This window comes from Pleurodeles waltl, chromosome 6 (genome assembly GCF_031143425.1).
Source record: "Pleurodeles waltl isolate 20211129_DDA chromosome 6, aPleWal1.hap1.20221129, whole genome shotgun sequence".
Lineage (NCBI taxonomy): Eukaryota > Metazoa > Chordata > Amphibia > Caudata > Salamandridae > Pleurodeles > Pleurodeles waltl.
Genome location: NC_090445.1, coordinates 1,640,412,117 through 1,640,426,508, shown reverse-complemented (window position 1 = coordinate 1,640,426,508; position 14,392 = coordinate 1,640,412,117). Strand labels below are relative to the sequence as shown.

Below are 14,392 nucleotides of genomic sequence, written 5' to 3'. Positions count from 1 at the left end.
AAAGTGTTAGCACCCCTGTCCAGAGCAGGTCTTCATTCTGAGCCCTCAAGAGCGTTGGCTCTCACCTCGGGGGCAGAACTCTGTCTAAGGTGGCTGCACTAGTTTTGACCAGGCTGTGTCCATGCTGAGAGTTGGTAGGTTTTCAGCTGGGAACCTCTAAAGTGTCCTCTGTGTGCAGTTTTTCATAAATCCATCACCGGAGTCAGTAAGGGTTTAATATTCTGAGATGTTTGATACTAAACATCCCAGGATACAGAGAAGCCATCATTTAGCTGGGGACCTCGTAATGACCGGTGTCCATATTATTTAAAATGGCTTCCTTGGAAACTTACTATGTCCGACAATCGACAAAGACATACCAGGGGCATATCTGCTCATGCAGATATGCCCTCACATGTAATGTAATGCACCCTGCATTAGGGCTGTAAGGCCTGCTAGAGGGGTGACTTACATATATTGCTGCAGTGTTTAGGGGGCATGGCACACTGGCTGTGTGCCATGTCGTGTTTGAAATGTTTTGAAATTTAGTTCTGCACCATTACACACAGTCTGAGAAAGCACCACTGTGTGCAAGTAATGGGGGGAGGGGAGTGGAGGTGGGGGGAGGGGGTTGGAGGGGAGGAGGGTGGAGGGGTGGGGGGGTGGGGGAGGTGTCACTGAGGGCTGCACAATTTGTGCTGTAGCCCTCAGGGGCCTTCCCTTAGTACCTCAAGCCCTAGATACCAGGGCTACCATTTACTAGGGACTTACAGTTTTGGGAGATTAGATCTGGCACTGCAGGAACCAAGTGCACTAACAGTCAAAATCACACTAGAACACAAAAAGTGTGTGCGGGGGTGACCATGCCAAAAGAAGCATTTTCCTACAGCGCCATCTGGAGAAACAAAGTCTGGCCCTCAAATTGACAATCAAATCACATAAATTGCTGTTAAGTTGCACTGCAGATACTATCAAGCTGGCCAAAACTAGATATGCAAATTTTATGATGGAATCTTAATTCCCTGAATGCCTGATCTTACCTAAAGGAACTTATACATAGCTTAGTTCGACAAAAAGTACTCAAATGAACTTCATACTCTTTCCTAATAAAAAAATTGAGATCATCCTGGTCTAGAGTAGCCATTCACAAATCTAAGATGTAAGCTCTGTAATTACAAAACTGAATCAATACTTCTGGTGAGTGGGAAATGGGAGAGGCAAATTGTAATTAAACAGTTTTATCATGTTAACAAAATTATGTGATGCTCAGGATTAAAGTAAAATATGGAGAAATAAGTGTCTGTCCCCAAAAATGAGTGGCTTTTAAGCCCAACTTGTAACCATTGATCAAATTAACAAATGATTCAGTGTAAGGGTTTCTTGTCTGTGGCAAGTGTTTCTTCGTGTTTGGAGTTGTCACCTGTGCCTTTTGTACATAATTCATGGTGGTCTCCTTCCAGAGTCTGCATTGTGCTACATGCCAGTTATGCTGCTCAGAGAGTGCAATGCCACTGATGCCTAATAACTGAACAGAGTTGGGAGGATCAACAGTTATTGTCTAGTAAACATTCAATACTTTTGCAAAGGAAGAAAATAAAAATAAAAAGATTGTCTTGAATGATTTCCCAGCTAACTTGTAATACTTAAGCATGAGCTGTAAATACAAGACCATGAAGGCTACATAAATAACACAAAATGTTGGTGTACATGTCACAGAAAAGAAAAAGATGCAACAATGGAGACTTATCAGAAGCAATATGGTAGGTCTAGCACAAACTGCATACCTGTGAACACCACAGGGACACTTTAGTGTCACACCACAATCTAGTTCACACCATATTGGAGTCATTCAGTAATGATCTACAATATGTAGCATAGATCCAGAAGATACAGAGGAGACTCTTTTATCAAGTGTCTCACAGCAAACTATTCTCTATGAATCACTTAAAATAGAAAGGGGATCTGAGTCAGTATAGTAGGGCTGGATCCATGTCAGTTTTTCAGGATATTTGCAGAAAATGAATTTACTAACAACACATCTGAATGGAGTTTGTACACAATCTGCTGTTTTCCTGAATCTCTGGCACATATGCAGCCCTCGTGGATCTAAATTGGAAATCCCAGATTTAAATTATACACATACGAGGAACAAGGCAGCTTTATGGTTGTCAAGGGTGCCTAAATACGTTTCAGTCAGGAAAATTTCAACACTAGTGTGTGATACAGTGCAGCTTATGGGTGATGTCCTGGCTGCTTTGTTTGTTTATCTATTCACGGATATCACTGAGACCATGTCAAAAAGAACTCAACATTGTAGAGTAATGATGGGAGCGATTTTCCTCTTGCACTACAAGGCTTAATCTTCTTTTCAAGAGCATCCTCTTAAAAACAGTTAAATGCCTTTCAAGTATTGAGCCAGAAAAGTAGGCCCTCTATTACTTTACCAGCCCTGACAAAAAGTCTTAAGATATGAATAGGACTTTGACATAAACACATTGGACCTTTTCATCCATATCATGCATTACGAACGAGATTACTTAAGTGGAAAGTAGTCAGAGATTTATCTGCAACCCTGAACTAGGCCAGACCTATGATAAAGTTATATCCATGAATAAAAACAAAAAATCAATTGTGTCACAAAACTTCAATACTTGGTAAATGTCTCGGTGAATGAATGGCAAAGATAATCAAACACAGAAAGGCACTGTCTCAAGTGGGGGAAAGGAGGAAATTAGCTTAAGAATAAATGTAGCATAAATGTCTTCCTTTCTTTGCAGAAAAGAGAGAGAAAAAAAAAAAGAAAATGCTGTGCACTGCAGGGGATTTAGAGACCAACAGTGGTGGATATTTTTATAGTTTAAAGATAAACGTGATGAAGTTGCATTCCTGCCTTCTGAAATTTTGCATTTGGTTACCAACGACATGGAGTTTAGGACACCCAACACATCTGCAATTTGAAAGACTGTTTGCCAGGAATGTATACATAAAATACACAAAAATGAATTACAACTTCACTCCAGTGACAAATTTACATGTGCTACAAGACTTTTTTAATGCTCATATTTAGGAGTGCCATACTTTTACTATACATATATCAAAATTCAAATAACAAAAAAAAAAATCCAGTGATCATCCATTCGCTTATCAAAAATACAAGCTTTTCAAGCCATACAAATACTTGTTTCAGTATACAGCAACAACTTTAAAAACAGATTAAGTGAAGGTAAAAGCTCTATTAAGAAGAAAAAACAATATAAACAATGTGCATATTGAATTTGTCAAAATGTTAAAATGTCAGGTTTTAATACATGAATGTCCAATTTTCCAAAATAGCTTTTTTGATCTATTTAACAGACAAAATACTTACATGTATACTTCAAGAAGGTGAACATTATTCAAACAATTACAAAAAATATAAATGATGTTCAATTTGAATAAAAACTGATTTTTACCGTACTCGATATGGGGATTTAAGAGCCTTAAAGAGAAACCCATCAGCTTTTACATCAGGCACTGCTGTTATGTTTGTGAAGTATAAAACAGTGGAGAAACATGTATGTTATACCTCAACTGGTTCCACAAGTTATTAGCAAACACATGCTAGGCAGAAACAGTAAACCACCAGTTATAAAGACTGGATTAAAATGATGAAACTCATTTTATATTGATAACCTTATTCACATAAAGTAGAAAATATTTCTTCCATGTTGGGTCAAACTATGAATTACCAATTGTAAGGTTATAATCTGGTTTCCAATTTACATGAGTACAATACAAAAATAAATGTACTGTTTGCCTTGCTTTGAAATAAGAATAGTTAAATAACAGGAGTCAGACAGGTGTCTGCACTCAAGTGCAATAGAAACTGAAAACTGAAAAGATAGTTTTTGGATGTGGCCTTATGTATCAGCACAGTCATCAAATCCAACGGACATTGCCGGTCTAACTGACTTATTGATTCCTCAAAGCAACTTTCAAAAGCTAAAAAAGTTGGTATTCCCATCATGATCTTCATTACAGCAAGTGATATGAAAGTAGCTCCATCTGCCTACTTGAACAAACAGAAAAATAATCTAAACAAGCATTATTAGTGACATCAGTAATATCGAATAAGAAAATTAGAATCAAATCAGGAGTAAGGAACAACTTACTTAGGACATAGAGACACTATTCCTTTTACAAACTTCATGACAGTAATTATTATGAAGGTGTGTTTCCATCCACCTTCATGAACAGATAGAAAAATAATCTGAAAAGATATGAATAGTGACTTCATTAATGGAAACAAAAATAAAGAAACAATCTGGGATAAGCATAAATATGGAAAAGTTTACAAACAATTGTTTACAAAAATAAATACATTAAAACAGTTTTTAATATTAGAATGCAAACTGTTAGAAAACATTCATGCAAGATTCTCTGCAATATATTTGTTTAAAAAACAAAATAATACATAGGATATTTCATGCATATAATTGATATTACAAAACAAATAATTTATACATTAATGTCAAAAGTCTTGCCTGTTTCTCTTCCCAGTTATTGGATAAAATAGGCTGGATATCAGATAAATGAGCACATACAAGAATGAAATGAAATGAATGGGACATGCTCATCTTGCTACCATAGCTCACAAAGTAGGAGAAAATGTATCAAATATGTTGATAAACAGTAGTATTATCTTTTAAAAGAAGAAAGGTTGAGCTATAAATATGGGACAAGTTTCTCATAACGTATACTGCAAATGCAGGACTTATATTGACAAAGTCCATGCTGGAAACAAGTTAACATTGGGATATGCATGCCACTATTGTCCCATCCTGCCCCTAGAAGACAAAATCAGCAATGGATCTGGTTAGCTGAAGTGCTAAATGAAGATTGCTATACATGTACAACACTCAGCGATCACTCCATATTTAAAGTAATTAAATCTTTACATAGTAGAGAATGTTTCTTTAGATAAATTGTAATTGCATACATCATGTACACTCACAAAACAAAAACGTCTTTGTATAATTCAATATCCATCAACATAGGTGTTCAACATCAAATAGCAGAGGAAAATAACTTTGTAGGGATCCCCACATTCACTCAACACACAGAGAAAAGGGAAATGAATTCAAATACACAAAAGGCAAAATTTGCAGAAAATATACTTAATTCAAATAGACATACTTGACTATTAAATTTGTAAAATCCCCTTGTCCTTGTTGGTCGGTCCCAATTCAAAATATGTTCTTACACAAATGATCCATCATCAAACTGGTGCCAAGTGCCACTGGATTGTCCTTTAGATAAATCAAAGGCTAGAGGCCAGGTTACATACACTTTGCACTAAGTTTCATGCAACTGTCCACCGGCATATTTACCAACCAACCAAACATGCAGAAATAATATTTGCACCAGTTAGTAGAAGCAAATGATTTGCACCAGCCAGTCAATACAAATGAGCAATGTTATATACTGAATTTTATCTTGTAGTATAATTACTAGTTTGACTTTTCACATTTTATACTTTTTGTTCCAATAGCAAAAGCAAAAACATGGTTAGCTCAGCAGCTCAGTAGAACATTATCTACAAGTGCTGTTCATCAAGGTACATTTACTTATTATCAGACCAACTATGAAACTATGTATGCCTATTTTCATGGGCTCATTTTTAAAGTGTTCACTAAACAAAATAAAATCAAATTTTTACATATTATATGTTTGCTTTTGTTTCTGCAAAAGGGCTCACCGTCGCTGCCAGAAGCAACACTGTAAAGTAAGGGTGTACCACAGTTGCTATAAATGGGAAATTCACTCCTTATTGCAAATGTCCTTCTCTGCCTGACATCACCTGTCACAGTTATTAGGTCTGGTATTAGCCAAGATCTATTGATTTGACCACATTTGTATGTATGGTATACTTCTTTATAACGGCTTTCAGCCAGCCCTGCCCGTCCACTGGTTTGATGCATTTTTTTTCCACCCACCAAAATATATAGCATGGGGTAATGGATCAGCACACTTCAGCCATTATCTAACTTCACTGAGAACGCATTCTGCATTTCACAAGGAGCAGCACATCGAAGTACAAAGTAGTTCCCACACGTCAAAGGGACTGCTATGCCAACATTTTATTTTGGAGACCAAACCATATTTTAGCCATGTTATTTCTTTTTAGATTGACAGGGGCTCAGAAGCTTCTCAAACAATAAAGTTTTTAAAAAAATAAGCAGCACTGGCAAATCCAAACTGCTGTTTTCTTTTTTAAATTAGACCGCTAATGTGCTTTATGCACGGTGAGTATCCAAGGGGATTACAGTGATGCTAGCTAGCCTCCTAGCTTCTGTAGGATAATGGCCTAGATAGCATGTCCCAGCACTTTCGAAATACTTACAAAAACATTAAAGACTGGGGAAATGAAAACTCTGTGAGGCAGGGACTTTATTCATTTAAGAATATACTTGAACTAAGACTAAAACATCGGTTGGAAAATTAATACAGCACTCATAATCTGCCATTGCTGAAAAGGATTATCATCATCATCATCCTTCATTTGCTCACAAGAATGCCTTTCCATTTAATATTAATCACAAAAAGGACAGGACTTTTTTTATTGGAGTTACAGGAGAAATCTATAAAGGAAGAACTGTTAAGCTAGCAACCCAAAAACTGTTGCATGCTCTTCATAATTCCACACGTTTGTTTGAAGAGACAAATCTTGTATTCTTCCCGAATGTCCAGATCCGATGGTGGTGGATATGGAGGAGCAGATATCCTGATTAAGTGTATGAGCCCTACAAGAAGCTTCTTGATTCTTACCAAAGAAGGTGTAACTCTGTGTACACATGACATTGTAATTAAACACCATTGACATACTATAGGCGCATCAACAGAAAGTTTTGTTTTTAATTTTTAATACGCAATAAAGAAGATTACATTAGCACATACTGGTTGAAGAAAGAAGTCTATTTGCCTTTTTGTACTCATAGAAAGCATACCTCAACAAGACTATAAGGATTCTGAAGGAATCACAAAATAAATGGATCACACAAGCATTTCTGGTCCATCATGAAAAAGGTTCAACAGAATGATGCCCTGGCAAATCTAAGTAAGCAAAAGCAAATAGGAATTCAAAAATTATTTCTAGGTCCTGCATCTGCTAATGTTTAAGTGCATTATTAAGTGCTTCCTAATTTCTTTAAAAATATTCGAGCAAATAAACAACACTCAAATAAACAATACTCACAAATATGATACAAGGTGGATATATACCACTACCCCTCATTTTACCTCTTCTAACTTTACCTCATCAGACTATTTTGAACATTTCAAATGCCTTTACATCGTCATGAACCAGTATTACATATTCAGTTATTGTAGTATTAACTTAGAGTTAATTACCTTAAATAACGTGTCCTTACTCAATCCCCACTGCAACTGTAAATCTAGCTTTACACTGCAGAAGATATGTAGGTATTTGTATTTGGTCAGCTTTGATTTATTTTCTTTATGTTGACAATGTAGCTTAATTCTCCTGCCTGTAACCCATACAATATTTATTTTGAATAAAATCTGTAAATATTCTCATATGAAATGTATTAATGCATGTTAAATACATATTTTTTAAATTAAATGTAAGTTATTTTCTTTGCATGAAGTATGGTACCCTTACCCTAGCCCTAATGCCAATTCCAGCACTAGACAATGTTTAGCATTTAACATGATCAATTTAATTAAAATAAATTAATTAAAAAAAAAAAAGCAGGCAAACATTACTTTGTCTAATAACCATAACCCAAACATTAACCCGGAGTCTTAAGCCAGGGTATTTAAAAAGCTATACAACTTCAGTTGTATTTAATGTGAATGAAATTATATGTATTTGCATCAAATGAACATAAAATAATGTAGCAATAAATATGCCATTATTTTAAAACTCTGACAAGGTAATGGCGTATAGTATTATGGCAAATAAGTTAATATGATGCAGAGGAAATTTCACCAAGGTAGTCTTGGGGTACTAAGGTAAACGAATTCTGTTATCTTGGTCCGGACAGCAGAGCCAATTTGAAGCTCTGCATAAATCACCCAATGAGGTGGTGGCAACGACCACAATCAACATTTTCTTACAGGTGCACAAAATGCACATTTCAGCAATGTGACACTAAACAAGGCTCACAATGCACAGTGTTTACAATGCCCACTGCCCATTTACTACTATCCCCAGTGTGTCTTTATAATAATAACATATACACACACATTACACGCTTGATTAACAAAGGCACTGAGATCACATAAAAACAACCATGTTCAAGATTTATGTTTACTACCACATGTGAAAAAACATCACCATATTAAAAACATTAGGAAACTAGCACCAGCAAGGTAATGTTAAAGTAAATTATTGTTGGCAACAGTACATGAATTTGCTAAATATCTGAAAAAAGAACAATTCATTGAACCATGTTTTCTAAGAATAAAGCTTCTCATAATAGTCAGGCAACAGTTACATAAATGTGTAGTGGGTAGTAATGCACTAAAAATAAGCATGGAGAAAATCATCATTTTAGAGCACTGGTTCCCAACCTTTTGACTTCTGTGGAACCCCACTTTATCAGTACTGGAACCCTATGACCCCCACTGAATCATTATTGGAATCCTGGAGACCCCCCCCCTTAATGAGCCACTACTGAAATTAGTTAGTATTATTACATTTTCTCTAAGCAGTCACGGACAACCTGAGGAGGCTTTGCAGATCCCCAGGGGTTCCCAGAACACAGGTTGGGAACCACTGTTCTAGAGCATCAATAGATTCCTGTGATTTACATGCTGGTAATTTGCTGGTGTGAAAACACTTGAAGGAAAAGCATCCACTGTGTTTTATAAAATGATTTAAGGTTCAAAGGTGGTACAACCCAACAACATTGTACGGTCTTAACATCATTCAGGACAAAAGTTGCTTAAGTAATCATATTTGGATGTGTTCACCCTAAAATATAGCCCTTAGGTTTAAAACTGAATTTTATTAATCATAGTCTATTGTAATCTTTGTAATGGTGTCAGGGTTTGATTTGTCATTGTTACCCCTTGCATGGACTGAATTCAAATGTTTTTTCAGAGCAGATTTGTGCTTGAAGTCCATGTCACAGCAATTACACTTATAAGGCCTGTCTCCACTGTGAATATTCATGTGGTCCTGGAGGGTGCTTTTGGCAGTAAAAGTCTTCATGCACACTGCACACTGGAAGGGTCGGATCCCCATATGCCCACGGATGTGCCTGTTGAGGTTTTTCTTCTGAGTAAATGTCTTGCCACACTCCAAGCAGAGAAACAGTTTATGCATCTTCAAATGCCGGATATAGTTCTCAAGGTTCAAAAATCCCCGTGGGCACTTAGGACACTGGTGTCGCCACTGACCAGTGCCTTCCGCCACGCACTGCAAGCCATGGAACATGCTTGTATTTGAGCTCCCCTCCTGGTTTTCCTGAGAAAAGACCTGGAAAGGGCCCATTGCTATTTCAGGCAATCTGTTTTCTACCGTAGAATTGATGAATGAGTGCTGCGTTTCTGCAGAATACATGTTCAAACTAGACGAGGTGCTGTGTTGCGAAAAACGACCTCTATCAGAAGCATCTGCTTTGTCGGCCGTGGATCCCATTTGAAACACACAAATCTCATTATTCTTATAATCCATTTCAACTGTAGATATTTCAGAATCTTTTATTTCACTCTTGTCAGAACATGGACTTTTAACAACAGTTTGTGGAGAATGTGCTGTTCCTCGTTCCCTATCAATTTTTGCATCAACTGGACCATCTTCTGAAATTTCAATAATTTCACAGTCTTTCTCCAGGTTGCGGTCCACATTATCAGGTTCACTGTCAATTGATTCACATTTTTCACTGTTCTGAGAGCTTTTCACTAGTGGTTGTTCATTGTCAAAATATCTTGACAGCGCTTCAGTGCATTTCTCTACAATATGGACCATTTGGAGGTAACTTGCCGCAGTGAGATATTTCAGAAGTTCCTTTCTCCTGACCTCTAAAACACCAGTATAACAGGACAACAGCAGCTTTCTTCCAATCTCCGCACTCTGCAAAATGGATATCCTCATTTGCTTTGACTGGTTGAGCAAAAATTGATCCCTCATGAATGTGGAGCAAGCAGCAAAAACCACCTTGTGCCCATGAAATTCTGCATCGTTTATATGGATTGACACATCGCAAAACAAGTTTTGTTCACGCAGAATATTCATCTTGTGCAACACACCATTACCCTGCTGTTCAAATCGGAAGTGTAGGATATCCAAATCAGAGGCCATATTGTATACCCTGTAACAAGAAAAAAGGAGAAACATAAGAAAATAAGATCTACAGGCACATGAAGATGTTACACAATCCCTTTCTCTCCTAGCAGGACCGTTACATAATGTATTATGGAGGAACCCACGTGTCATTCGCACATAGCTGTACAATGACATTTTTGAAACTCTTCTTTGTATTGAATATATGGCATAGGGAGGACAATCATCAACACACTTGTATCCGAACATCGGGAGAAGTGTACATAGTCCTTATGAAAGAGGTAAGTAATGGTCCTAATTGTTCTATGCTCTCCACCTTCCAAATCTATCTCCCGTAAGTTCTCATTTGTATTGGTTAAGGTATTCATGCATTTCTCTTTAAATTACAACACTTGTTGCAGCCAGGTCAGTAAAGTGTCACTATTAATATTGACATACGAAATAGGTTGATTCTGCCATCAAAAGCTTCTTTCAGTCATAAATATGAGAACAGGCAAAGAGTCATGAAGCACGAGGGGCAGGTAAGTGTAGGAGTGGTCATTGAAAGTTAAGACAGCTCCTCAGAGTTTCGAAATTCTTGTACGTTTCTCAGAACCTGGGTTAGCCTTTCCATTGCCATCATATTTCACAGTCTAAGGTCTCAATGTGCAATCAAGGGACCTTATCCATCTTTTAGAAAGCCAGGAAGAGTTCTGCTGCGCCCACACAATTCCACAAGTGTTCCATCGGACTTAGGGGGTTATTACAACTTTGGAGGAGGTGTTAATCCGTCCCAAAAATGACGGTAAAGTGACGGATATACCACCAGCCGTATTAAGAGTCCATTATATCCTATGGAACTCGTAATACGGCTGGTGGTATATCCGTCACTTTTGGGACGGATTAACACCTCCTCCAAAGTTGTAATAACCTCCTTAGACTGGTATTTCAAAAGGGGTGATTTTAAACCTAGTGGTACAAAGTAAAATGACCTGGAATGGGCTTTACCAGGATCTCCTTCACAGTTGCTAAGATTTCTTGCCACAAATTCACAGCTGCTAAGATTTCTTGCCACATGGGCTGGCTAAAGGGGCAGTCCGACATGTATGATCAATATCTTCTAATAGTCTGCAATAGTTAGTTTGTAAGGGCGGTGTGAATCCTGCCCCCAAGGGTTCCCTCAAGACATCCAGTGGTCCCAGGGTTTTTATGGTTCCATCTAGTTTTCGAAAAGGGGTGGGGTGTGGGCCTCCTACATCTATCCATCAAAGGGTTCCACACCAGATTAAGGTCTCCAGTGAGATTCAGTTCATCCTTTACAAAACCTGCAATGATGCCCCAGAAGTTCTGTTAGAATCTCTTGCCCAGTATAGAGAGCATAGAGTATGGCAATGGTTGTCTGATGACCAGCATCTACTGGTCATGTATCTGCGGGAAGGTTGTGTGGTGTAGGAGAATCTCGCCCAAACCAGCCTTAAATAGTGGCAACTATGAAGTAGAATTGGGCAACATATATAGAACCTGTCCCTAATCCCACCCCTAGAGTCCTTAGGAAACAAATAGGAAATCCATCAACAAAGTAACAAGTAAACTGTAACCGGTGTAGAATCAATGAAGTGGCCTCTCCAGTGTGGGATGTATGATGGAACAACACATGCGTGAGCCACGCATGCCTGAACAACGCAGTCGGAACATTGTTTCCATGCATACCTTTACAACGATTTTACGTTATAAAAGCATGCCTAGTGAAGGTATGTGTGGGAACGGCATGCATGGTTATAGCATGCCACCCCTCCCCAATAAAAACATATCTACCCTGACACATCCACCCACCCTAAATACATATCTACCCTGTCCCCCATCCTAAAAACACTACTACCCCGACCCCCCACCACCTGCCCTAAAAACACTACTACCCCGACCCCCCACCACCTGCCCTAAAAACACAACTATCCCGACCCCCCACCACCTGCCCTAAAAACACAACTATCCCGACCCCCTCGCCTGCCCTAAAAAACACAAATACCTGACCCACCACCCGCCCTAAAAACATAACTACCTGACCCACCACTACCAGCCCTAAAAAATAACTACCCCGACACCCCCTCAGCCGCCCTCAAAACATAACTAACCCGACCCCCACCCCTAAAAAAAAATTATTAAAAAAATAAAATAAAAATACAGAGCCCCACCCTAAAAAAAAAAATATATAACTACCACCCTTGCCCCAACCACCCACCCCTAAAAACTACCCCCGCCTCACTTCTCTTACCGCGTCCTGTCCCGATGCACTCTCCCTTTTTCTCTGCCTTAACCACGCATGTGCGTTGTTCAGCACATGCAGGGTTAAGGCAGAGATAGAGGGAGTCGTTCCCGTAAGTGTGCTGACGGCATCGCGGTAAATGAGTCTTGTTGCATTTTCTGCGTTGTAAGTGATGTTTCCCTCCACTGTGCATGCCAGGAGGGTCAACTTGGCACTGCGTAGGGAAAGTCCTTTCAAAAAGAGTCCCCTCACGAAGAGACACTCCACAAAGCCGTTTTAAGCACCCAGTACTTTACTGCCAATCTTCAGCTGTTCATTGCAGCTAAGCATACCCAACTTCCTGGAAGGAACTGGAACGTATTATACACGTGAATGCATATATGCATTTATGCATATTTTGAGTTTCAACTTTCTCCTGTGGCTTGAACTAAAATGCAGTGTACAAAGAACATGTACTTACAGTGGTTTAACATTAGACATATTGTTGGTAGCAAAATGTGATTTACCATGATGGGCAGTTCAAGTGAGAAACAGGGAAAAGAAGTAGCCATGCTCCACAGCATAGAAACACTAGCGATACAGTATCTGCTCTATACAAGCGCCTGGCCTTCCCTCTACTTGCACCTGGTGCTCCAGGGCACAAATTGGCTGCCTTGAGCAAGTGATGGGTGCACAGTGCCCGACTTCTCTTTGTCAGCCACGGACAGTAACTTAGCCAGCCAGCACCTTGTTCAGCCTAGCACTTTCATGCTGTTGCTGAAGGGCAGTGTATTGTTTTAGCAATCATGGCATTAATCCTCTGGTAAAAAAGGGTGGGTGTTCCTTACCTGTTTTGATGCACGTTATGGCAGTAATCGATTGGAGCACTGCCAGAGGATAGTGTGTTCATTTTATTATATTCTCTCTTTTTTTTTTTTTTTAAACAACAGGCTTTATCAGTGATGCTTTTGTATCACCTTTTTGGCTGTGTGTGACTTTTACAACTTTAAAGTTATAAATGGGATTTTACTCTAATTTACCCCACTATAGCTCTGCAAGTTTGTGGATTCTTCAAAGAAACCGGATTTATTCTGTTATGAATAGATGTCAAAAATCACATAGCTCATAACCAACTTTGTAACTTGCAATCAATGTTGATCCATGGGTGATGCACTAATCAGTTGTTGTGGTCATCTAGATTTCTCTAGAGATGCACAAATGTGTGAAAGAATCCGGTCATAACGGACAGAACATGTATTGACCCCACCAAGTCCCATAAAAAGGATGTTCTAAAAATAAATAAAAAATGCAGCTTTCAGGTGCGGTGTAAAAAGGATATCAAACCAGTGCAAAGTAAGTAAATGCTTCACTGATGAAAAATTTACTATTTTGAAATCCTAGTTCACTCGGCACAGTTTCAAAGGATCATGAGTAATGCAACATGGCTTTAATTCATTGTGGCATAAAATCATTTTAACAGTGGTTAACTCACTTTAGTATAATAGGGAGTCTGAGATCCAGACTGAGCTATCTAAACAAATTAGTAAAACCAGACAGAAAATAATTTGACATTTTTTATAATTTCTGGTAACAACCCACATAACACTTTATGGGTCCCTGTGGACATTCAAGACCTTAAATTATACCTCTAATGGCCTAGCTGTAGTCTCTAGGACCCATTTCTAGTCTCTGGACACCTGTTTTACAAAACATTGTGACATCTGTAGAAGTCATATCTCAGTTTTCCTGGAAGTATATTTATATCCTATGTACTCACAAAGTGAGTCAGATAACCAGTCTGAGCTACTTGAAAAATTATCAAAACTGGGCTAAGAATAATTTTCTGATTGGTTTTGTTAATTTTTGGTATCTACCCTTGTGACAGTTTATGGGTTCTTGTT

General features: G+C 38.3%; 1 protein-coding gene across 1 annotated transcript in view; it reads right to left on the bottom strand.

Annotated features, from left to right (window-relative positions):
* Positions 1-8,262: 8,262 nt before the first annotated feature.
* ZBTB6 (zinc finger and BTB domain containing 6) overlaps positions 8,263-14,392 on the bottom strand; it is a 51,606-nt gene continuing 45,476 nt past the window's right edge. The window contains exon 2 of the mRNA XM_069241545.1: positions 8,263-10,298. Within this exon, the coding sequence (XP_069097646.1) occupies positions 8,993-10,288 (1,296 nt within the window). The 5' untranslated portion in view covers positions 10,289-10,298 and the 3' untranslated portion in view covers positions 8,263-8,992. The remainder of the gene's footprint in view (positions 10,299-14,392) is intronic.